This window comes from Lycorma delicatula, chromosome 4 (genome assembly GCF_047948215.1).
Source record: "Lycorma delicatula isolate Av1 chromosome 4, ASM4794821v1, whole genome shotgun sequence".
In the NCBI taxonomy this organism is placed as follows: domain Eukaryota; kingdom Metazoa; phylum Arthropoda; class Insecta; order Hemiptera; family Fulgoridae; genus Lycorma; species Lycorma delicatula.
The window spans coordinates 4,745,801-4,772,911 of NC_134458.1; the positions used below are offsets into that span (position 1 = coordinate 4,745,801).

The window sequence follows — 27,111 nt, forward strand, 5'->3', positions numbered from 1 at the left end:
CTCATTTTTTTTTTGGATATTCAGGATCGTCTATACGGTCTATATAAAATAGATTAAATTACCGCTCTCTATCGGATTTTCTTTCTAACTTTGTCATACATCCCGACAGAAAAGATAATGTCAAATACGCTTGCCGACTGCGATTCTACGATCACGATTGTATGCGCTGTCGGAGGAACGCGCTAAACATGAAAGCGAGCGACAGGAATCGGGAATATAGTAAAGATAATGAAACGGATACAGTTCTGTCAGATTCTGGAATATTTTATAAAGTGTGGACGGATGAATTCAGATCTTAGCTTAAAACCGCTTTCGTTTGCTTTCTTCGCATTAGAAATTAAAATCTTCGTCCGTTATTAAAGTCTAAACCGATCTCTACCTCATAATCTGTCCTTCATTATTTCTACTGCCTAACTCACAAGATCGTCATCTAAATGTCACGGATAAATCTTGCCACCTTGTTTTATCCCATCGTCTTCCAATTCCCCTTCATCGCTTCTCTTATGTACAAATTGAAAATGTACGATGCCAGATTACGAGTATATCCTCGTCTAGCTCATTTTTGAATCTGAACTCCACTCGCTTTTTTTCACCTTTTACTGTTATCATCGTCGCGTGATTCTTATACAGGCCGTAACTCTGTCCTATAACTTTCGGTGTGTGATTCCATTAATGCATCCTCTATTTCAATACTGCCGATACCATGCGTATCGCCTCCAAACATTCGATTAGTAATGTATTAATGCAAGATATGAATTTTACAAGAAATGATTTGTGAAATTAATTAAACCGTTTAATATCTATAGAAATGTAAGTTTTTTCGACCAGAAATAAAATACTATAACTACACACGCTGATGTTTTTTACTCGGATTAAGTATTATCCACATATAGTAATAGTACTTAATATCTTAGCGTGTCAATTACAGACTAAAAATTAATGTTGTGAACTAGAATATTTGTGATACGATTTATGTGTATGACATGAATATTATAAAATTCGTTATACAGTTTACATTGATATCGTAGGATATGGATATTAAAAAATTATTTCTTTGTCTGTGAACAAAAATAAATAAAATCGCCTGTTCACGGTTCGACAAGGATATTGAGAGATAGCACACGTAAAAATTCTTACAAATGTAATATACTCTTAAATAATGTACAAAATAGATCGATTATAACTTGCAAATAACAATTCCGATTTTACTGTACACCTTACAAGAGCAAATACAAATCGATAAAAATTAACGAGAGATTATAATAGTAAGATAATAAAAATCAACTTAGCAAGAAATTACTTTATGCAATAATTATTTACGTTTAATGTTTACAAAACGAAACCAGCTTACCCTCGTATAAATTAATAATATCACTTCGTTCCTTGATCATAATGACCTCGCCGAATAGCTTTCATAGTTATCTGCAGATAACACTACCTCAAAATGGAATTCTTATAACGCACTCTTCGCTTGTTTGTTACCGTACACTCACTCCGAACACGCTGGCACACTGAGATCGCATTTATCGTAAATCGTGTTCCTGTTTATCGTACACTGTACTAAACTGATAACGTTAGATACTGGTAGTCGTTAGATGCTCTTGGATTATTTGTATTATTTTTTGCAGTCAACTTAATGATATAAACAAAAGAATCAGTCAAAAAATTAGTTTTTTGTTTTTCTCGACGTTTTGAGGCCTTGACTCCAGAAATATTAAAATGTTCTGCACGAGCACGTGTGCATGCGCGCGTGTCGGTCTTTGTTTGGCGTTAAATTCAAGAACAGTTTAATAGCCTACGATTGTGAGTCAGGTGAGGTAACCTGTGTAATACAATAACCGACAGATTCCATTAATTTCTTTAAATATCGGGAAAGAGAAATTTCTTAAAGGGATTTAGTCTTGTACGTGGTTTTTAACTTAATAAAAAATGAGGTATACAAAACAGTTTTAATAATAAATTCAAAATAAACTTATTTTAAACAACAAAATAAAATAACTTTTGTTATTTAACGTAGTTTTAAATAAGCTATTTTAAAATAAATTACAAAGTTTCAGCTCGTGCAGGATAAATTAAAAAATTCTTTTAACAAAATACTTATTAAAAAATAATTGCCAATCTCCGTGGCGGAGTAGTAGCGTCTCGGCCTTTCATGCGGATTCGAATCCCGGCATGTATATCATTTTTCGTAAGCTACAAAATTCCATCGGGCAAAAAGACCAAAGCAGGAGATGCCCGTAATCTTATAACAAAAATTAATTCACCGACATTACCGTTACCTGCAAAGTAATATTGTTTACCGTCATCGGAATAACGAGTATTTCTGTAATAAATTAAAAATCTACCTTTGTATATAACATAATAAAATCGTGCATACCATCGGTAATAATTCTAAGACAAATTTTTGGAAAAACAATTTATAAAGGCCCTTCGGCTCTAATTTTTTTTAAACATTCAGTACTCCAAACTAATAACTAGGTCTCGACAGCTAATTAATCTGTGGCAAAGTAACCCCAAAAAGTTATCATCTGAGGTGTTTTTATCTAGATAATACAACATTTTAAGAGTATCTCGATAAAAGTTTTAGGATTTATCTGAATACGAGGAAACTTCACGACATCGAAATCAAATTTTTTAATTTAACACCGACCGTTATTTGTTTTTCACATAGTTTTTCACTTTACCATCGAATTACACCTACACAGGCAGTACATTTTCTTATTTGGCTATGAAAGCTAACATATCGGCCTTCTTTAAATCTGAATGATAATCATTCTTGATTGAAGCAATAACTACTTAGAAAACCCCGTTTTCTGGATCTTCCCCTTTTTCTGTGGGGTTTTCTGGATCTTTTCGATCCAGAAAATCCCGTCCATCCGATGTCTTCAAAATCGGACGAGAGTGAGACTTATCTATAAATCTTATATTGCATGCTGTTTATTCTATTTATTAGACAAAACGTTTTCAATTCGTTGCACGATTTACAGATATCGAGGGATGCTGCCGAGAATTCAATGCGCCAGTGAATTATTGTGTAAAATTGTTTGTATTCGCCCGTATTAACGCCAAAAACCTTTAATAAAAATTTCATTCTCAAATACCGATCCTTCCACTTCATAATAACAGTCGATTTTAATTACTATATAAATTTTCATACTCGGCTTACAAACACGAACATATAATTTTTATAATTCTCAACCATTGTTATTGACCGAAACCGCTATCGATTGAAAAATTGATGACAACTTAAAATTGTTGTCCCAAAATCGCCTAAACTGTGTTATGAAAAGAGAAAAGATTCTTTATTAAGTAGCGATAAGGACAATACATTTTTTTGCGTTTCGCATAAGAGTAAAATCAAGTTACTTAAAATAAGTAAATAAGGGAATTTTCTTAAGTTTTCCTCTTTTCGAAGAAGAGTTCTAGCAATGAAATGGAAAGTATAGCTTAAAATATAAATTTTTACCCTAGAATTATTACCGATATATCATGCAGGTTGTTGTTAAGCTTTAAACCCATTGTTATAAGTTGAACGCGCTTTTTAGTGTTTTTATTTTAATTAGCCGTTTCGGTAGCGATTCAGGAGTGTATGGAAAATCATTAGTTCATGTGCTCCGATCGATGCCATCCGGCAAGGTTTTCTCTCACCGACTACTCTACCGATCTTTTCAGTTTCAATATAGGTTCTGATCAAGCGTCCCTATTGTGGAAAGAGAATTTGGAGGGCGACCCGCTTTAAAAACATGCATTTTTTAGTACCTAGTATGCGGCCGGTATTTCATGAGACGTGGAAATATTAAGATATTTCAGAATTTCGCAAAAATACTATAGTCACATTTTAAACTTGTAAGTGTATCGTTTTGTAGCTTTTCCGTTTGTGAACACATGCCCTACGTGAAGTGACAAAACGATTTAAAAATTCTGCAGAATTATTTTAATGCTCATTATTATTTTCATGTTGCTAAAAATAAAATTAAAAACTAGCGAGTTGAATTTTATATTAACTTTTTGAGATCGTTAATGGAAGGAAATATTTTCGCGATGCTATTCCGTTCGACGAAATTTTGCTGCTGGTGTTTCCATGGCATTTTTTGTTAAAAGTCTGTAAGCGGTTTTAAGTGTTATAATCGACGTGACTTATAAAAATAAGTATATCGGATTTCTGCACATCAGGTTAATTTCATTCTGTTCCACGTTTGTTTTTCAACCGTTACTAAATAAAGTGTGAGAAGAAATTTGAAAATGTTTTAAATTCTTTTATTTTGATAATGCTTATCGAATTCTTTATTTATTCGGTGAGTCGTTAAGTTCTGTTAAATTTTATTTTAGTATAGGAGTGTAACATCTGGAAAGCATAATTTTGAAACCTTACGACACAAAGGAAAATAAAAGGTCAGAAAACCTCATGTTTCAGAAGTTGTGGCTTCATGATTTTTTCTTCGTACGATACGGGGACGCGATCGAAATTGTGGATGATGATTATACATCCGGTTTTTGAAACGAAGTTTCTTAACGCACGCTTCGGGATGGGAAGTCAATTGAAAAAAACGAGCGTCACGAAAAAGCGTCACTAGCTGTTATTAAAGATTCACTTTAATGAATTGAATTAATGAACTGTGAACTGTGAGCCTGTATCACTGCGGGCTGGGTTTGAACTGAATGATTCAAATCAATCGAATGAATAAATTAAATTTACGTTAAATAAAATAAAATAACATTAAATAAATAATAACGAGCGCTCTCTCCCTCCCTCACTATCACTCTCTCACACTCACTCTTATACGCGGCTTACAAGTATACGCGAGTTCTCTCTTTTTTATAATACGTGTATTTCATTGTTAGTTCATATTTCTTATTAGTAACAGATTACATCAATTGTGTATATTATGTATACCTTATTTTGCACCATTAATAATTCACATAATTTTGCGGAAGAAGTTTCGCTTCCGTCGTGCGTCTACGCACCGACGCACTCGTTTTAATTTTTTTGCATACTCGTATATCCGACTATATATACAATCTTTTTCCGTACAGCCCCTTTATTTATTCGTTCGTAGATTTGTGCAACACCTCGTTATAAAGACAAATAACTAATCAGCACACAACATTTGTAACGGAGAAGTGGAACGACAGTAACAAAATCCTTCAATGTGTAACATTTTTGCAGTAAATGAATTTTTTCCGGCGTGAACTACGCGGGATTATTATCGATTGTAAAAATAGCTAGTCAATACTTTTACGAAATTCTAAGGTATTTTCGAAGCGCTAACAATACGACCACAAAAAATAAAAATAAACGACGGTTTTCTGCAAATCCGCCGAAGATCCCCGATTGCAATGAAGTGCAATTAGCTTATGTGTGCTATTATTCAGAATTATTTTTGTGTTTATCAGACTTCCAAAGCGGTATATAATTTTCAGCGAATAATATCTCGAAGCGGCTAACCGCATGGTACAAATGAATAAGTAATCGTGAAGCTGATTTCTTACATTACATTTTGTGTTTCTCTCGGTTGTTTTGTTTTTTACATTCCCTTTATTTTAACGAAGAAACATCTTTCTATGGAAACACAGTCGTCGCTTAGGGGCAAAATACAAAGAAACTTATGAACGCGTATGCGGGTATATAAGTATACAGGGCAGGATCAAAAAGTAGTAGGACTGAATTTCTATAGCGCGAACGCAGCGCTGGAGGGGGGTCGGACCACCTGAGCGTAGTAGTGAGGAGCCTTCCGAAGAGACCGATATTTTTTCCATCGCCTGCGGGCAAGCAAAGAGTAAGCACGTTGATTTCCGTGAACCTCTGCTAAGAAGTGTCGTCGCGATCCGAGATGGATAAAAATCTCGAGCAGCGCTACGCCATCAAATTCTGCGCCAAACTCGGGAAAACCGCGACGGAGACCCTCGGAATGATTAAGGACGTCTACGGGGATGGTGCCATGAGCCGCTCAACAGTGTTCGAGTGGCATAAGCAGTTCCGGGAGGGGCGAAAACTCATCGAAGGCGACCAGCGCGTCAACTTCAAGGATTGATGAAAATGTGGCCAAAGTGAAGGCGCCCAAAGTTCGTATCACCTGGACAGACTGTGAATGCCAGTTTTTACATGAACGTGCTTAAAAGGTTGCGCAAACGCGTCCTCCGCGTGCGGCTAGACATCGCCGATTCTTGGAAGCTTCACCACAACAACGAGACGTGCCTCACGGCGCTGCTGCTGAGGGAGTTTCTGGCCAAGCACAGGGTTGCCACGTTGCCTCACCCCCGCCCCTACAGTCCAGATCTGGCACCGCCGGACTTCTTCATCTTTCCTCGGCTCAAGCGGGACCTCAAGGGAAACCGATACAGCTCCGTAGAAGACGTCTAAGAGGCCGTGACGGCATCTCTGAAGGGGATCCCGGAAAGCGAGTTGCAGAAGGCGTATGCGCAGTGGGAATCGTGTTATACGCGTTGTATCGAAGCACATGGGTGCTATTTCGAGGAATACTAAGGATTTGTAACGATTAGTTCAATAAAAAAATTTTAATTAATTCAGTCCTACTACTTTGTGATCCTACCCTGTATATATTATATGTAGTCGAAAACTTACTCGAATTCCGGTGGCGGGTTAGCTTCTGTATAACACGGTATGATTACGAACTGATCCTTTCTGACTTGAAATAACGAAGATATTTTTTCTAGGGCTCGAGGAGCAGCTGGAAGCCTCGTATCTGTGAAAAATGAAACATAATCTAAGATAATTTAAAATTAATATATATTTACAATTTAAATATACAGACAAAAAATTTATTTTTCTGTGTATTATGAAATACGTGACATCTATGTTAGTACAGTTCTAAAGAAGAACAGAATTTCCAATTTTCTTACTTAGACAAAAATATTCATACATAGTTTTCAGTGATTCCCGTAGCTTACAAAAAATATTTCATTCCGCTAAATATTTTTGTACTAATAACGTAAAGTCAATGCATAAAAAATTTATTACACTGAATATTTCGTTAGTCGGCTATATTTATTTTCATATAAAATTATTAAAATCGCAGGACTAATATTATCACATCGTTTAACAGTTTTTATTTCAAAAATAAACTAAAAAATTTATTTGATGTCTTAAAAGCTGAAAAGCTGAAAATCGGGCGAAATCTTTCGCCAGCCGTAACTCGAAAAGAAAGCGTTTCCAGACCTATGTTTTCGTGATTCGTGAACTTTTTTTTTCATTATTTTTACCAGCAGATCATGTTCTGAAAGTTTTCCGTTTCTTCTTGGGTCACCTGTATATATTGTCGCATGTTCGCGGCTTGACTAGGATATGGAGAGACTAACAAATAATGTTTATATAAATAAAATTTATAAGTTTATGAACATAGAAAATAAGGCAAATCAATAATAATATTTTTTATTTATTTATTTCTTTTTTTTTGCGGTGGGAGGAGGTAATGTATTTACGCACGGAGTGTTGGGCTCCCACTAATAGTATTATCCAATCATCATCAGCAGACTATCGACAAAAACCAACCCCCTTTCCACCAGGACTGGACCCGGAACCGTTTAACATATTACTTCCGGCCGAGTCCTCCTATACTAGCCAGAGAAGGCCGCTACCTAATTTTCAGGACTATCCAGGTCACCCTTCTTGGTCTTGAAAAAATTCTACCGACGAATCGGACTGCACTCTCCCAGCCGCTCAGGTTACGGATCATCATCGCAACCACGTTGTGGGAGCTCAGTGCTCCGAGATTCGCCTCTAGTGCCCCTCGATCTACCGCCCACCGAGCACATTTGAAAAAGGTGTGCTTGGCGTCGTCCCGTACACCGGGGTAATAGAGGCAGACAGGGGACGGCGCTTTCCCTATGACATGGAGATAAGCGCGGAAGTACCCGTGACCCGTTAAAACTGGGCAATGTAGTACTCCACCTCCCATGCCCCCACTCCGTCTAAGAATAATAATAATAATACAAATAATGACCTGAGGTAGATAATCGCCACTTCCGGAACATAACATCTACATTACACGTCCAGGGTAGAAACAGCTGTACGTATGTACTATTCATAATGCTGACTAACGGGCCTCCGAGTGTTTTTCCTCGGAGATAGAATTCGCCTCGGACCAATTACACTTAGGGTCATAATACTAGGACTGGATTTCGGCCACCTGCAGATTTGAAGAACATTAATGATTAAGGAAGTCCTGGTAAGTCCTTTAATTAAGTTCTGGCGAATGGCTGGACGGAAGCAGATATAGAGGAACGTGTCAATATGGCGTTAACTAGTATTAGTAATTGGATGGTTGATCAAGGGCTGAAGCTTGCTCCACAGAAATGAATGTTCACCACCCTAACGGGGAGAAAACGTATTGGCGAAATAGACCTGAGACTGGGTGACCAATCGTTGCAATTCTGTGAAAACATGAAATATTTGGGTGTCTGGATTTATAAATCCTGTAAGTTTACGCAACACCTTCTTGACCCTTGCGCGAGATCTGAGAAGTTTTTGAAGTCGCTGAACATGCTGCTTTCTACTCAATCTGCTCCGAGAGCTTCCGAAAGAAGATTAATAGTGTCTACAGTTATGTCTTCTGTTCTGTATGCTGCACCGGTTTGGGAGCCGCCGTAGATGTTAGAAGAAATTTAGCTCGTCTTCAAAGTTTACATCGCCGTACGTTGTTGTAGATATCGAACCGTTTCATATAACGCAGCCTGTTTGCTAGTTTCAGCTCCGCCAATCGAGCTGCAAGTGAAAGAACGAAGCCTGCCGGGTTCGTTTCACGGTTCCTTGCTGTGGAACTTGGTCTTTGACGGATTTTTGAGATTGACATTCCCAGAAGGGGTCACGGCTCAGGCTTTCGCTGATGACTGTCTCATATTAGTTCGTGGTAACTTACGACGGCAGCTAGAATATCGAACGCAGGTGGCTTTGTCAACCGCAGAGGGCTGGATGGACATTCAAAATTTAAATATTTCTGTACCCAAGACGATGTTTATGCTTCTCAAGGGTGCAGACAAATTATCATACAGTCGGAACCCCCACATTAAGTATAAAGGCTGTGTAATCAGTCGAGTTAATACATATGTGTTTTGTTTGATGAAAATTTGTTGATTAGCAACCACATTAGGCAAGTAGCAGCGGACGCCATCTCTGTGATGCACAAGCTTACGAGGATTGCTCGAAAGGATTACGGGTTGTTGGGCCGTCATTTGTACATGTACCGAGGTGTCTTCAAAAGTATTACTTTTTAGGTGGCGTCCGTTTGGGCACATAGGTTGGAAAGAAATCGAGCACTTATTCAAAATTTAAGGAGTGCCCAGCGAACAGCCTTAATTGTATACATTGGTGTTTTTAAAACAACCTCCTACGAGGCTACTACTGTATTGGGAAAGGCTCTCCCAATCGATTTAGTGGTGAAAGTTCGGGCGACCATGTGGAAATTGCGAAGAGGCAGGGAGGCCGAGGTATTTGGGATGCGGTTTCGAGGCGGGCCTGTACCGGAACGGAACGGTGATCGCAATGTCCCGGTTCTAAATTTCGAATAGTTGCTCATCTTCCGCCTTCGGAGGAGGCTTTACCGCTTCGTGATGAAAGCATGGCAGCAAGAATGGCACAGCGCGATAAAGGAAAGGTCCTTGTATATATTTATACAGGATCTGGGGGATGGTATGCCTCTCCTTCGTTTTTAAGGGCAACGAAAGCCTGAGTGCTCTCCAACCATGTGAATTTAAACCAATATTTGTTTTGTTCCACCTAGCAGCTGTGAGCTGTGCGTCTGCGGGGAGGTCCAATCGAACGAACACATGATGTTCAATTGCCCAGATCTTGGGGGGGGGGGCAGGATTCAGGCCACCCTGGAACTTAAAGGTCAAGGGGAATATTGGCCACTCACAAGCGGCGAGTCAATGTGGCGAAAGCCGTATTGTCTGACCGTGTGGTAGTTCCTTGATGTGGTTGCTTTGTTCAATGGACATCAGTTGTTTACCTATGGGAAAAGACTCCAACCGCACTGCTGTAGGAAGCTAACCGTGGGATATGGCTGGCTGTCAGCCAGATTAAGACTCCAAGCTCTTTAATGGTGGACAGGTACTTGCTGGCATTCAGCGGCCTAGGCGTGACAGCGAATTGCTGTCTTTGACGAAATAAATTTAATTATTGATAGTCATATATGTTTTAGTAGTTGACGTGGTGCACCTACCCATTTTTGTGATATATGACAAGTGGGCCGTGGGATACGCAAGCGAGTGGTGTATGGTGCCACGCTTATTCCGCTCACGCTTTTAGGTTAGCTCTAGGAGTTAGTTAGGACACTGGTCGCTAAACTTTTTCGTGGCTCAGTAGCCGTTTGTAGCACAGACATTCGGTCTTATGATTTAGGGCGATCGAATAGGGTGGTGGCGGGAGAAATGCCAAGCAAACCAAATTGCAAAGGGCACTACAACTGCCCATCAAGAAACTGCTCGATGTACAAATTGGAAACGGCCATTCAGGAAATTAAATTGTTGCAAAAGATGTTAAGTTACCCTGAAACGACGAAAATTGGTAGCAATAGAACACCTCGACCGCTACTGCCCCTTCGTCATTTAAAGTTAACGTGTAGCAGTTGGCTACTACGCTTGCACCCAGTCTCGCGACTATGATAGAGAAAATCACTGACACCAAGATTGAATCATGTCGCCTAAAGGAAACAATTAAACACGAGAAGCCTTATCCCCAGATGGACATTGTTGATACCAGTATCGAATTTATTCAACGGAAAGTAGCAGCAAATCCCGCGATGTTAAAACCACAAAACGATGTAAGAATAAGGAGACATCTGAAAAAGCTAGAAATATCCCTTTTTGACCAGTCAAGGCAAAGGAGGGTGTGGCGAAAGTACAGAAAATGTCTGAGATTAGTGCAATAGATGTGCAAGTAAAAACGCAGAAAACAGCGGATATAGACGCTATAGAACCCGCACCTATGGAACCTTCAAAAGCCCAGAGGACACCTGAGGAGAGGGCGAGAATTTTAGAGCCGCCCCAGGTAAGCCTTTGGAGATTGAATCAAGTTCTTCAGCCGCCGAGAATATATCAGTAGGAATTTCATCAAGTTTAGATTCGATAACAATTATGTTAACCCAAAATCCCATCAAATGTGAGGTTCCAAAGGAGGGGCTCAGTACGGACCCTTGAGGCACCCCACCTTGCATTCGAAATTTAATTTCACCTTCCTCCGTTGCGGTGAGTAGTTCACGTTCATGTAGGAAGTCACATATCACTGCTCTCAAATAATCACTAATCATTCTTTCCACCTACTCATTAGCCACCAACGCCCACGGTAGACTATTAAAGGCATTGCGGAAATCCAGGAGAACTATCAAGGGAATTTTTCTGGTTCTGCATGTGCCCGCACTGCATGTGTTCGCCCATGTCACCGCTTTCTCTTCTCAAAGCGTCAACCGTCGATTTTTCCTTTATGAAATCGTATTAAGCCGGCGACAGTCCTTCCATGGCGTTAATTTTGTTCCAAATTCTGTCCGCAATGAGTCTTTTGTAAAGTTTCCCGATAGTGGGGAGAAGACGCATCGGTTGATAGGCCGGAATCGGATCATTCGTCTTTGGTTTAGGGATGAGTAGTAATCTTCCCAGTTTCCATGCTAAAGGATAACTGCTCGTTGTCAGCGCCTCATCTAAGACCTCTAGTACGATCCACGGGTGCACTCTTGTTAACTCCTTAAGCAGTATTCCTGGGACACCGTCTGGCCCCGGATTTTATTGAGAGGCCGCCCAACGAAGCTCATCCACGGAGAAATACCGTGTATCTCGAAACACGGTGCAACCACCCGATTTGCTTCTTCCATTATGAAGAGTTTCGTTATTACTCTCTTAACTTGTCCACTTAAAATCAGAGGGAGAGGGACACTGAATCTCTTCATTAAGATCCGGTACATCCTTCCCCGTGGGTCGTCATGTAACTCAAGTACCAATCTCTTCCAAGCCTCACGTTTGGATGTTTTCATCGCAAAGCAGAATTCCTTACGTGTATTCTTGTAACGAGTTTCCTCTCCTTCAATCCCTTCAGGGTGGTTCACTCTTGCTTTTTGTAGTTGTTTAGTGCAAGTGTTGATGCTCTGAGGTCTGCTATTTCTTCAGACTACCAATAAATGTTTTTTTCTACGTAGCTCTGATGGGTTTAAGTCTATCACACTCCTCCTTCATTACCTGCAAGAATCCGTCCGGATTATGGTCTCTTCTTGCAGTCATCCTTTCCGCAACCCATCTAACAAAAGAACTAGTCTGGATCGTCGTTGGTCTCCATGCCCGGCGGGTTGCTTGTACTATCGGATATCCCAGGTTGATCTCGAATAAAATTCCTAGATGGTTCTTAGTAAGATCTTCCTGTAGCATATTCAACGACACAACACTTCCTCTTACACTCTCAGATTACGGATAAATCTAAGATGTCCTATCTTTACTGTTATGCGTTTCGTGCCAGTTCCTACACAAGAGCTGTCTTCTTCTATATCCTCTTTACAAGCTCTCGTAATGCGATGTAAGTCTCGTATCTGGACTGTGAAAAACATCCGGTACAAATCAACCATTTCTCTGTTTAAATCAGGTAATGCGCAGCACCGATCAATTTTCCGATTGTGTCCGACTTAATATCTGTTTGCTCTTTACCGCATACGTTGTATAAAGAATAAAAACACATTCCACGGTTTCGTTAAAAAAATGTTTTTTATCTTTTACCTCTAACCGGATATCCGTACCCATCTTATATTATTTTATGTTTTCTATATACGGACAGTTAATCGCCGATGATTTACGGCAGGTGATGCAGGGAAATGCAATGGAAGCAGCTTTAAAAGGAAATTAAACGAAAAGAGCATTTCTTTATGATCTGCAATCACAGATTCTGCAGTGAAAAATTGGAGTTATATAAAAGTGAAGTATATATTAGTTCGTATGAGTTATTTACTGAAAAGTAAAAATTATTTTTTTATATTTAGTAAAGGAGATGGAAAAGTTGAAATTTGTACCTAATCTTTTAAGCGATCGCATCTGTTTACTGTACATCATTAATTTGTTTATCGTTGTAGATCGGAATACCGATCGATCAACAGCTCATGTAAATGATGTCAGCAGTTCGTTTCGCTCACGTTGAGCTTCAGCGCGTAGACGACAAGAATAAAACTGCTACTTTACAGAGTCGACTAAAAATGCTAACGGTGTCTTCTTGTTCCATGAAATCTGTTAAAGGTTGAACTAAATGGTCAAGAGGTAATGCGCGTGTAAAAATCTCGGTTTTACGGTTACTTCACTTGCATTTAAAAAAACAAAATAATTGCTAATTTTCGGAATATTCCGTATTTTTAATGCATTTTCAGCACACCCTGAGAATAGCTCTAATAAAGAGATTTTTAAAGTCTTATCAAAAACGAATAGAAGCCGAAATAAAATGTAGGTATTCCACGATTTTTACCGGGGAATATGTATATGTATATGTGTATATATATATATATATATATATATATATATATATATATATATATAATTTAGAATACACTAATTACATGATACATTGTATACCGTAAGCCACATACATACGGTTTTCAGTTAATTTCTAAGAAACCACTGTGCGTTGGAATACAATGCAATGAATGGATTGCGATGCCTTTGTTTTAATTGTAATGTTGCCTTTGCTTGTATTACAATTTTACTTAGTTCTACATAGACTTTCAGGGTGTAAAGTTCTCAACGTAGCACTCGTTCGTTAACATGTACAGTTGACATAATAATGTTAGCAAATACCCATAATATTATTCAATTATATAATTAATTAAAATAATAAGTTGAATGTGCATCAAATTGTAATTATTAATTGTGTAATAACAATAAAGTTCTTTTTAAAAAGGGAACTACGTTGTTCACACATAACTTATATATATATATATATATATTTAAACACATGGTACGAGTATTTTACAGTGCGTTGTCCATCACTTTTCTATATTTCTCCTATTCCAGGAAAATCGAACAGTTTTTTTATTTTAAAATTCTTTAAAATTGTTAAATAAGTGTCAAATCTTTAAGAAAACAGCGAGTTTTTTTTTTTTATCAGTAGAATTAGAAGGAACTAGTAAATCTTTATTCTGGTCTTAACAAAAAAATATATTATAGGACTATAAATCACGTCAATACTAGGTAAATTATAAACATAAGACAAATTATAAGATGAAAAGATCGATGTGTTAAAAGTTCATATTAGTTATTTAAATACAAATACGCAAAATTATGTTAAATTAAATATATTAAATATAAAAAATTACTAAGAAACAATTCACAATTCAGATATTGAAAATTATATTGAGTACATATTTATGTACACGTTGAATGGGATGCAGATAAACCGCCGTTGTTATATTTATTTTCTTTTTAATTAGTATTATTTAAAAATTCATCAAAAAATAATACTGTTTCCGTAAAAGAAAAGTTTTTAATTTTATTTCAAATAAATTGGTGGGAAGGATTTTTTAAATGGTTTACCAATTTAATAAAAATGGCAACGGAAGCATAATAAGGCCCTTTCTTGTAAACCGAAGTATTTTGTCGTGTTATACGAAAACAGTTCCGTTGTGTGGTTTGATGAAGATGGATATTGTTATTTCGTAAAAATATATCTTTGATAACCATAGGTACCTTTGATGCCATGGTACTAAGTTTTCCATCGTTTTTTCAAATATATTCGGAAGTCCTTATAATTTTGATTGGCTGGGAAATCAAAATATTTAGATTTGCTAACCCAAACCGAGTTAATAGTTCATTCGTTAGAAGACTAGAATTGTCTAAAAAAAAGGAACATTAAATTCGCCGCACAGTATGACATTTGATTTATTAGGAATTTAAAAAAGATTTTTCGTTAATAATTTATGTACAACGGTTTCTAAAGAAAAAGATCTATAAATTACCATCAATATCAACCTTAGACTAGGAATAGAATAGAATAGGATAATCTAGCCTATTTCTAATCCATATCTAATTCTATATCTAATCTTTGAGAAGGATGGTACGACAATTAACCCGTTCGAACCGGTAAATTTCGGTGGAGACTTTACTTTAGTAGCGAACCGATTCTTTTTTGTACGCGACAGTAGCCATGCCTTTTTAAATATAATTTTGATTTCCTTCACGACCCCATTAGAATCTTTCAGTATTTACGTATTCGGTAATAAAATTCATGTCGTTCAAAAGATTTGAATAATGTAATTGTTTTTTTTCAAATCTTTGATATGAGAAATCAATTTTTGTTATAAACAATTGATGAACGATTTAAAAATAACTTAGTCGAATTGAAAATTTTCAACTCGCCGTAAAAGATGATTTGACATAGAGTGCAAAATATTTTCAATTTTTTTTCTCAACCCCTTTTTTCTAATATGTAAATTTGACATTAAAGATGAATCGAGGTCTCATACGTTTTCCTTATCAAGCGACAAATAATCATATAAGGATGAAAAACTTATCGACTACTCGTTCGTTTAATTGAAGATCTCATTTCTTTTTATTACAGAAAGATACAATAGTTTAAATGCTAGCATCGACTATAAGAAAGACTATTTATTAATAGTTTGTTAAATCGTGTTTAATAGGTGATGTAAGTATAAATGTCTATTATGCTAGTTTACCGACTGTACATCAAGTACAAGTAATAATATTACAAAAATTTTAAAAACGTGTTTTATACTTTTTAGTCATAGTTTAATCAAATTATTATCGTACAATGCATGAGTTTAATTAGTAGGTTAATTTGGATTCCAAAAGATTCTTTACCCCTGCACTCTTAATTTCCACCCTTAATTTACCCCCGTACGGGAGAATGTTTGAAAAAGTAATGGTGGAATATTGTATTGTCACCCGACCACAGTAACTTTGCAAAATTTTATCAATAGGTAATGTCAGGAAGTATGTTAAATTAAGGGGCAAGATTTGAGAACAAACATGAAAAAAAGAATTACTGAAAAAAAAAACATTATGAGTTAAAATAAAGCAAGTAAAAAGGGCAATCTTTTGGTTTATCGCTCACTTTTAGTTTTTATTACCCATCTCGATCAATTAGATTTCCCTAATACCTTTGAGACCAAGTTAATTGATCCAAGGAAAACTTTCTTTTGAAAATCTTCTTGCTCCTGACGCTCTAAAAATCCAAATACTCGAACTCACAACAGCTTTGATTCTAGCCAAAAAAAATCTTGGAATTTCAAAACACAGAATCTAAGTGCTTTAAAAATATAATTAGATTCTGGGGAAGTTAAATTTCAAAGAAATTGTGGTAGTTTTAGTTCTTAGCCGTAGAAGTCTTAACTTACAAGAGTAAGTTAAGACTTTAAAAATAACTTAGTCGAATTGAAAATTTTCAACTCGCCGTAAAAGATGATTTGACATAGAGTGCAAAATATTTTCAATTTTTTTTCCTTCTGTTTTACCTTCTGTTTACCTTCTGTTTTTTTAAACAAAGTTCTCATTTTCCTACCGCGTGAAATTTTTAATGTTTTACAATTTCCTGGACCTATTCAAAAAAAATCAACGTTCATTTTCTTCATCTCCCCTTTTTTTCTTCCAGCAAAATTTACGTACGGCTAGGTAAAAGAGAGATGTTAAAATTGTTCTCATTTAATAATGTAGCTATATCGACTATATCCGATCAGATATTAAATTATTTAAGAACTTTACTCGAAATTAGTCCCAAGAATTTTATCATTTATCGCGAAAAGATAACTAAAGGTACTTGTTCATTAAGAACAGAAATTGCCAGAACGATAAAAAAGATTTAATTCGTTTTATAGGGTGCTTTATAAGAAAAGAAACTTTTTGAACTAAGGTTGAGTAAATTATCTGGGAAAGATCGTCGTTAAAGTAGATGAAAACTACTTTTCCTTTTGAAATATTAATCTAATATCGACCGTATTAAGTTTACTTGCTTTTCTATGAACCTCGTGGATAGTCATATAATTCATGCATGCGTGACTTTAATATAGATTAATACCGATTTTATTTTTCTGTCGCTGGTAACAAGTATTGCTATTCGGTAACAAGTCCGATGACAGTGGCGGAACGACTAAGTTTTCCACTCGAAACAAGTCGGAGGGCTGAAAATCAATGCTACAAAATAAAAGTTTGCTATCAAATTTTTCTTAAAAATCGATTAAATTTAGTACAAAATGTTTATCGAAGTGAAGTTAATTTTAAATTAACATATAGCTCATCGATACTTTCTTCGAAATTTATAACACTATCGCGTAAAAATTCTTTATAAAGATAAATTTTGAATAATAACATTAGAAAAGCTTTGTAATAAAGAAAACGATCAAGAATTGTCGTTTACAGATACGTTTGTATAAGTGTGTGGACGCGCGGATAGACAGCAGAAAGGAGTATTATGTAAATGGAGATAATTAGTAATATGATAAAGAATAATAAAGGATAATTGTTCTTTCTTTGAATCGGGTGATCTGAAAGTTATTTGTTGTAATGTTAAAGGCATAGACTGTCATTTAGACCGGTTTCTTGTTTTGTTAGATGATGTTAAAATTAATTTTGACGTTATAATTTTTGTTGAAACATATGGAATGAATCGTTGCATTATCCAGTTCGGGTTTATTGTGAATATATTTGATAAGAGTCTGAAATAAATGTGACGGTATCAGTGTTTATATTAGAAATGATTAACATTGTTTATTTTTTGATACGGAGGTTATTCAAGGTTGCAGTTCTGTGTTTATTAAGTTTAATTATTGTAGTAATACCGTAGGCTTAACGGCTATTTATAGCCTTGAACGAGGAAAAATCTTATCTCATTTCTATTCTCATTTGAAATCTGTTAGTTATTTAAAAGTAGAAAATTTGTGTTGCGATAATAATATTAATTTACTGTGGAATTTTCACGAGTTGTAGCTAAGGCTTGCTACACGGCGCATCCTGTTACCACAAACGAGGCGCAAACAATCGACTGATTATCGGTATAAATGGTCCCCTTCTACCGACTGAAAACAGCCTCTTGGAGGGTGGATGAATAGGCAAGGCAAACGTCACTCTGATGGGTAGAAAACACTCCTTAAGCCGGATGAGCCCAATTAATTGGGTCAACAGCTGAGGATGCTGAAGGAAAGGGAAAACCACCGTATTAAATATCCATCGGTTATCCTATGGAATTGCAGTTCTTCATTATGTATGATGAATCGTGCTTCAATGAAATGTTCCAGAGGTAAAATAGTTCCCTCTTCAGATCTCCAGTCGGTACGACTCGAGCATGTGATTCAGCTAAGAAAAAACCTCTAACAACCGGTATAAACATATAGCAACATGGAATGTACGCACTCTACGACAACACGGTAAGCTGGAATCTGTGGTGGAGTTGGAATTATACTAGGAAATAAAGTCAACGTATATATCCAATTCAGTGGCAGAATTATTGAAGTCAACTAGACACTGAACCAGAAGATTCAGAAATTATTCAGCTATATATACCTACAACTAATAAAGACAATGACGAATATGATACTTTCAGCAAAGTACTGTAAGGAATTAAGGCGAATGCAAATCTTATCATCTTGGGAGACTGGAATGCTATAATTGGTGAAGGGTGAGAGGGAACATCTGTAGGACCTTCTGGCCAGGGAATGAGAAATGATCGACAAGACTCCCTGATAAGAGTTCTGCACCATTGACAATTGCAAATATATGGTTTCAACACTACCCTCTCAGGAAATATATTTGGCAGGCACCAGGGGATAGAAATACTTAACAGAACGATTTCATTCTAGTTAGAGAAAGATACAAAAACCAAGTAAAATGCTGTAGATATTATTCTAGTCCAGACATTAACAGCGATCATAATATACAAGTCAGTAAATGTTTGTTAAAACTTAGAAGACTGAAAAGAAACAGGAAACTTAAATGGAACACCTTAAAATTAAGATACGGAACTTAAAAGAAAATTTAGAGAAAAAACAGACCAAAATACTGCAAGAGTAGTTTGAAGTATAAGATGGATATCAATGAAATCTGGAGATCGATAAAAAATGGACAGATTACGGCTGCAAAAAAAGTGTTAGGAAAAGAAAAACAAAAAATCAGAAAAGAATGAATCACAGATGAGATAATTGATTTAATAGATCAGTGGAAAAATCTCAAGAAAGACAAATCTGAAGAAGTTAGAAGGCAGGTCAGGGCAATAATAAATGAAATAAACAGAAAATGTAAACAAGCAAAGGAAAACTATTTACAAGAAAGATTTGAGGAAGTAGAAGAACAGATGTCACATGGGAGTATAGAGACTGCGTACAAAAGTGTAAAGAATTTCTTCGATAAATGTAGAATGTAGAATAAAGGGAAATTGTATAGAGAATACTCGTATACGAATAAATTGATGGAAAACTCGTATACGAATAAAACAAAATGGAGGTATGGTGGAGAAGATATCTTGACGAGATTTACGAAGGCAGGCATCTAATAGAAGACGTCCTGGAAGCTTTGGAAGAAGTCAATAAGGAAATTAAAGGAGACAGAATGTTGATGTCAGTTTGACCAAATTAAAAGATATAAAAGCCCAGCTTGGATTACATTGAGGCTGAGCTAATAAAATTAGCAGGGAAACAAGCCCTAAAATCAGTTTATAGATTAATATGTGACATTAGGAAACTGGAGATGTTCCAACATTTAAAAAAAAGTGTAATTGTACCTTTGCTGAAAAAGGCTCTGCTAAAAAGTGCCAACACTACCAGACTTTGAGCTTAATATTTCACTTGTCAAAAATATTAACTACCATCATTCTTAAAAGAATAGAAGCCAAGATAGATTTTACACTTACTGAAGACCAGTTTGGTTTCAGAAAGGTAGCAAGAACAAGAGACGCAACTGCTTTTTACTAAATATCGGAAAGGTTCTGTAGAGGGTATGAATTGTAGAGGAAGACCTTGGCTGGAATATACTAGTCAAATGATTCAAGATTTTGGTTTACAGACATATAAACAACTTAAAGGACTAGCACTAGATCGAGAACTCTGGAGAACTGCTTCAAACTAATCTGTGGGTTGCAACCCAAAGAAGAAGATTGGGAATGATTCAAAGACTATTAAATATTTAAATATTATGGTTGGTTTTGCTTATACTTCCTTTATTAATAGACCTACTAGAATCATTGAGTATTTGAGTTCTTGTAGTGATCATATTTTTACAAGAAATCATCATTTTCTTTTTAAGCCCAATAGTTATGTCTCAGAAACATCTGTCCAATTATTTTTATAATGTAGCATCATGGAGACTGTTAAAAAAGGTGGTGTTGATGGATGTTGATAGTTTTAGTGGTGGTAGTTTTAATTTAAATAATGGTAGAAATTGCTGTATTTGATGATGAAATGAAACTGAAGGCTGACATTGAAAATGAATTTTGGATTTCTATAACTGAATGCCGCGATGTGAATGAGGCATTGGATAATTTTCTTCATATTTTGAAAAATATTTAAGAATGCATCTCTCATTAAACTTAAACTTAGTTGTCGTAATTTTATAAGAATAAGGCTATGGATGTCTAAAGTACAGGATGATTCAAAGAAACGGGAAATTTAAAAAATTAAATAACGTTAATGAAACATTTTTTTTAGAAAATGAATTTTATTTCATGTAATTGTACAAATGTTGCCATTTTAGGATACATACATTTTAGTTTATTTTATAAAGATGGCATCTTGCAGGTGACCTCCTCTTCTACGTAAACACTCACGAAGTCTCTTCGTTAAATTGTTCATGGTTTGACGTAACATTTAAACTGGAATTTCCGCAATTGCTTCTCGGATCTTTGCCTTCAGTTCTTCCGTTGTAGCAGGTCTACTGTGGAACACTTTGCTTTTAAGGTGACCCCACAAAAAGTAATCGCAAGCTGAGAGATCAGGCGATCTGGGAGGCCATCTAATGTCACCATTTCGTGAAATGAAACGTTGTCCAAACAATCGGTGTACAACTGCCATCGATATTCGTGCAGTATGTGACGTTGCTCCGTCTTGTTGAAACCAGGCTGTGTTAAGAATCGGTGGAAATCTCTTTTGTTGTTCCACAACAAAGGTTTCAAGCACGGCTACGTAACGAGCCGACGTCACTGTAATCGCAAGACCGTTGTCATCCTCAAAAAAATAAGGGCCTATAACACCGTAAGATGGCATAGCACACCACACGGTCACTTTCTGGCTGTGCAACGGACGCTGGTGTAGCTGCGTAGGATTTTCTTGCGCCCAGTATCTGAAATTTTGCTTGTTAACAAATCCACTGAGGCGGAAATGCGCTTCGTCTGACATCCACAGTTCGTGAACAAACTCTTCGTTATCATTTATCTCCTGAAGCATTACATTACAGAATTGTGCTCACACAACTGCATCGTTCGGTTTCAGTTCCTGGACGATCTGCAACTTGTATGGACGGAATTGCAAGTCCTTCACTAACATTCTTCGAACACTTGAACTATGCGATTGTAAAGATGCTGAGAGACGACGGATTGACCTATGTGGACTTCGTGTGACAGCATCTTGTAAAGCTTGAACATTCTGTGGTGTACGGACGGTTCGCTCACGGCCTGGAGGTTTCTTTTTCATTGCCGAACCGGTTTCCTCAAAATTAGATATCCATGTTTTAATTGCATGCGCTGATGGAACACGGTCGTGCCGTCCCAGATTAAAATGACGGCGAAATTCTCTACGCGCTTCCTCCACACTGTCATTGTTTTTGTAAAACGCTTTGATAGCAAATGCACGTTGCGCACCACTCCAAGGATCCATGACTACTAAGTGGCAGGTTAGGTTAGAGAGGCTGGCGCCACTTATCAAGTGGTACCAATCGCCCACGGCTACCAACACAACTTTCAAAATTTCCCGTTTCTTTGAATCACTGTATTTTAACATCTGTTAGAATCAGAGAAAAAATGTATAATAAAGTAAAAAGACGACCATTTAATATTGCCGTAGTTAATTAATATAAAATCTACAGAAATATTATAATCTCTTTGATTATATTTTTTTTAAATAATTATTATTCTAAAAAAATGATAAATGCTGAGGGGAATAGTAAGATAATTTGGAATCTTATAAATGAAGTTACTAACTAATTCCTCCTTTAAGATAAACAATGTATGTATGAATTGTATATGGAGGATGGAAAGGGTGTTGACTAGTGATTCTTTTTGTGTAGAACATTTTTTCAATTCGTTTTTGTTATTGTTGGCAGATTTATTACAAGTAATTTTTTACAGATTGTGATGAAAATAGGCCTTTACATGGGGAAATAAAGTATAATGGGCCTTATGCTCTATCTTCTTTTCAGCCAGTTACATCTGAGGAAATTTTTAAATTAATTAATGAATTAAAGGATCATAATACATTTTTAAGTTGTGAGTTATCTAACAACATCCTAAAAGCGCTTAATTCTTTTATTATTTTTTTGCCTCCTGTTATATTTTTAACTTCGTTTTGTCACTGGCATTTTCCTTAAATTTTTTAAACAGGCAATAGTAATTCAATTATATAAAAGTGATGATATAAGGAATCTAACAAATAATAGACCTGTAGCTCTGGTCTTGTTTCTGTCTAAAATTCTAGAAAAGTGTATTAAATTTAGATTGGCTGCATTTAAAAAAAAAATATAATCTATTTAGCAGAAATCAATTTGGTTTCAGATCAGGCATTAGTACGGATAAAAAAGTCTTGTTTGCTCTTACAAATCTGATTCTGGAAAGTTGGATGATGGTCACTATGTCATTGTCAATTTTCCTGGATGTACAAAAAACCTTTGGTTATGTTGATCGTTAACTTCTTTTGAATAAATTGCATAATATTAGTATTAGTGGATTTTTGGAACCAAAAAAGTCATATTTAAGTAACAGAATATATTGTGTTAAACTGAATGGTGCATTAGGGATAGTCTTCTGTGGTTTCTGTTGTTCTGGGCCTGATTTTATTCCTGGCATACGTGAATGATATTTTCAGCTTGATTATTCAGGGTAAATATGTTTGTTTTTCTGATGACACAGCCATTTTTTTCATGATGGTTCCTTTGATAATGTTGTAGTGAAGGCTGATCTGAGTCTGAAATCGGTTAATGATTGGATGTATAAAAATCTTTTTTTTCCCCTTAATGCAATTAAAACCAAAGTAGTTATTTTTCTAACAGGAGAAAAATTATTAATAATAATAAAGTAATTTTACACATATTTAATGCTGTCAGCTTAGCATGAATACTTTGTAGTTGTACTACTCTAACTTTTTTTCATTCTGTTAAGTATATTTGGACAAATTTTGATTGTAATCTTAAGTTTCATATACTCGTACATATAAATAATTTGGTTAAGAAGGTTAGGAGGCCCTTTCCCAAATTTAGGATTCAATGGCATATTTTGTTTATTCGATCAGGCGTTACTCTAATGTGACATTTTGGTTTGGGGATTACGTTTGACTACATACTCCAGCCACTGTTAGTTACTATTAAAGTCTTACTAAAAAATTGTCTGGCTAAACTGTATATATTTCCTAGTAGTTTGCTTTATTCTTTGTTTAATGTTGATAATCTTAAAAATTTTTATGTTAAAAAAGTATCATTATTAGTTCACAAAAATTAGCATTTATTTAAATTCTATTATAATAATTTTTATATAACTAGACATTTTTTGATGAGTAATATTTGTATACCTCTTGCTATAGACTTTTCTTTAGGAGAGGTTTATACAATGTAGCTAATCGATTATTATTAATGCTTGACATTGATTTAGGTAATTTTGCTTTTATTCACTCCTTAAATAGATATTTGAAAGATTTTTTGTAAATGATAATTACGATTTTAACAGCAAATATAATTATTTTAATTTGGGTATTCTTGTTTTTATTTCACTAAGTGATGTTTTTTATTGTATTGTTTAATATGTGGTATATGTGTTGTATATCATAACAAATATTATGTTTGTATTTAATTTATAGTACGATATATTTTGTTTCCTATAAATTAATTTCCTTTCTATTTTGTTTTTGTTGTAAATTATCATTTTGATATGATTACTCTTTGTTTATCATTACTTTTGCTTTCGGCTCAAGTATTTACTTTTGAGACCAGGTGTGATGTGCATTATTAGGTATGATTTATTGTATCTATATTTTTAGGTTTTTTTATATTTGTATTATTGTATCTATTTGAGTGAATTTTAAATAAATAATTATGATAATATTATATTTACCGACAACAGCGAATCGAGCCCTGGTGACGCTGAGCAGAGTTTCACCAGTTAACCTGTTCACTGCTCGACATTGGTAGCTTCGATATTTGTCCGTGTCGTCCACTCTTCTCACTAACAACTCTCCGTTCGGTAGCATATGATATTTTCCGTCTAGAACACACATAAATATATTCGGTCGCACTTTAAACCACCACATTAGACCATAAATGTTCACATTTAAAGCCGTTACTCTAACGCATATAAAAATATATTTTTTTTTATAAAACAAACATTTTTTTCCTTTTAAACGTTACTTTCTTTTTCTATTTAGCCTTCGGAACCACCGTAAGCTATTACATCAGAGGATGAACGAGGATGACATGCATGAATTTAAATGAACTGTAGTCTTGTACAGTCTCAGGTCGACCGTTCCTGAAATGTGTGGTTAATTGAAACCCAACCACCAAAGAACACCGGATCCACGATTTAGTATTCAAATCCGTATAGTAAGTGCCTTTACTAGGATTTGAACCTTAGAACTCTCGAATTCGAAATCAAGCTGGTTTGTGATGATGAGTTCACTTTATTTAGAATGTAATAAAATGCGCGTTATTCCTTATCGGATAAGTTACGCCTTTAAAATGCCCGTTATGTTTTACGACGAAGACAATTAAACACAATTCAGTGTTTGAATGTATGCAAATAAATTTTGGTAGTGAAAACTATTTTAATTAACAATGTGTTAAAACGGTTTAGCGATTCGTAAGGTATATAAAATCTGTAGAAAGTAATAATTATGAAATCGATGAACCGCATATTACTTCTGAAACCGGACAGTAATTCGAATAAAGGGAGAATTTTATCGTATTTTTTATTTTTAGGAGGGTGTAAACAATACGAGTCAACTCGCTTTGGAATTGGAATTTTGACTGATTCCGTTTTTATTTTCAGAGAATTTAGAACAAAATATCTGAAATCTAAATATATACTTTTCTAGGCGCTCTGAGAACCCTCTTCGGTATATCACATTTCGGACAAATCTGCTTTCAGGTTATTTCGGTAAGAAATTTATATTTCTGACGTTCGGCTAGGATCCGGTTAAATTTAACGACGAGATCCGATAAAAAATAACGCGCGCACGCGCACCAGCCACATTTCGTATAAAATATTATGATCTCGTATTCTAATATGAGGTCATATTCGCAAAATTTAGCTATTTTTCAAAATATATTTTTTAATTTTAACACCTTTCACGACTGTAACCTGAATATAGTGCAACACTCATTTCATTCCATATCTGGAAATACTAAACCTCCGAAATTACACTGAAATATCCTATATTATCGTTAAAAGTTAATCTATTATCTTTTTTTAGACCGTTGCTTGAAAAATATATTCCCTTGTTGCGGGATTGAAGGCGTTGTTATTTTTACATCGATAACGATAAGGGGGGGAAATCACCCTTTTATTTGTACTGTCATTGTTTGTTCTTCCGCAATAACTATAAAGCGTTTAACGGTTTCAAGTGCTGTTTGTCTTTTTTTAAACCGTCCGAGAAACCTTCACGCGCAACGGGATCAATTCCTTTGTAGATCTTACAAAAAAAAATAATAGCCTTTAAGAAGATCTACCGGTTTGTAGTCCTTTCTCGATAAAAGGTCGGTGCTTGCATTTTTCACTATTCGAAAATGTTTTCTTATCGTAAAATCGTCTCTCGACTCTCAGAAGTCGATAATGTGTTAAGATAAGACGTGTGGCTATTAAATAAACAACTAATGCTGTAAAATATTTAATTTAAAATTTATATATATTTAGTTATTGGCCCCTTCAATATACATCCCTCCTCTGTCCCTACAACGCTCTCTGCGAATTTTCCATTGTTCGAAACAGTGCTGGAAGTCTTCTTCTATGAGCTCTTTCATGACGCGTGCCGCTTTTTCTTTCACAGCTTCAACGGGCTGAAATCTTGTTCCTTTTAATGCAGATTTGACCTTGGGGAACAGATAAAAGTCACATGGTGTCAGGTTAGGCGAATAAGGTAGATGGTCTAACACTGGCATGATATATTCTACTAGAAACATCTTGACAGACAATGCAGTGTAAGCCGGTGCGTTGTCGTGATAAAGAACCCATGACTTTTCTTTCACGATTCGGGTAATTATTTTCTTATTTTTTCACGGAGTTGAGCAAGGACCTCAAGGTAGTAATGTTGATTAATAGTTTGACCATCAGGAACCCAGTAAAGGTACACAATCTCATGAATATCGAAAAAACAATCATCATCGGTGAAGTTGGGGCCTTGCAATGCATGGATTGGCGCTTAATATCTGATCATAAGTGAAAAACCAAGATTCGTCACATCTTATCAATCTTTCCAAGACGTTTGGGTCATTTTCAATGGCATTAAAGTGTTAGAACAAACATTTTCACGAGCTTCTTTTAGTTCGATTGTGAGAATTTTAGGCATCATTTTTGCGCACACTTTTTGTATGTTAAAATTGTTATGTAAAATATGTTTTACGCATTCTTTGATAACTCCTACAGATTCAGCAATCGCACGAATAGTTAACCGACGGTGAGATCGGATTAGATTACCAATTTTTTCAATATTTTTATCCGTTTTTAACGTGGAAGGGCGACCCGGGCGAATATCATCTTTAACGTCTTCTCGACCATCTTGGAAACGCTTTAACCACTCAAAAACTCGCGCACCTGATAAAAATTCATTGCCACATATATTTTTTTAATAAAATATACGTTTCAGTAGCGATTTTTCCAAGTTTCATATGAAATTTCACGACAATTCTGTGCTTTAATAAAACATTTTTTCGGCAAAACAAAAAAATAAATGTTATTCAAACGAAGGCCACGGCCAGACTAACATGTCTACAGAAACTGAAGTGGCA

The 27,111-nt window shown here is 35.6% G+C and overlaps 2 protein-coding genes across 4 annotated transcripts in view; one reads left to right on the forward strand and one right to left on the reverse strand.

Moving 5' to 3' along the window:
- Positions 1-27,111, reverse strand: part of LOC142323063 (cell adhesion molecule Dscam2-like) — a 300,598-nt gene that overhangs the window by 198,624 nt on the left and 74,863 nt on the right. Inside the window, exons 4-5 of the mRNA XM_075362191.1 lie at positions 24,227-24,376; positions 6,584-6,704 (exon numbers count right to left, since the gene is read on the reverse strand). Of these exons, the coding sequence (XP_075218306.1) occupies positions 6,584-6,704; positions 24,227-24,376 (271 nt within the window). The remainder of the gene's footprint in view (positions 1-6,583; positions 6,705-24,226; positions 24,377-27,111) is intronic.
- LOC142323062 (serine hydroxymethyltransferase, mitochondrial-like) overlaps positions 1-27,111 on the forward strand; it is a 288,888-nt gene that overhangs the window by 68,780 nt on the left and 192,997 nt on the right. The gene's annotated exons all lie outside the window — the stretch shown is intronic.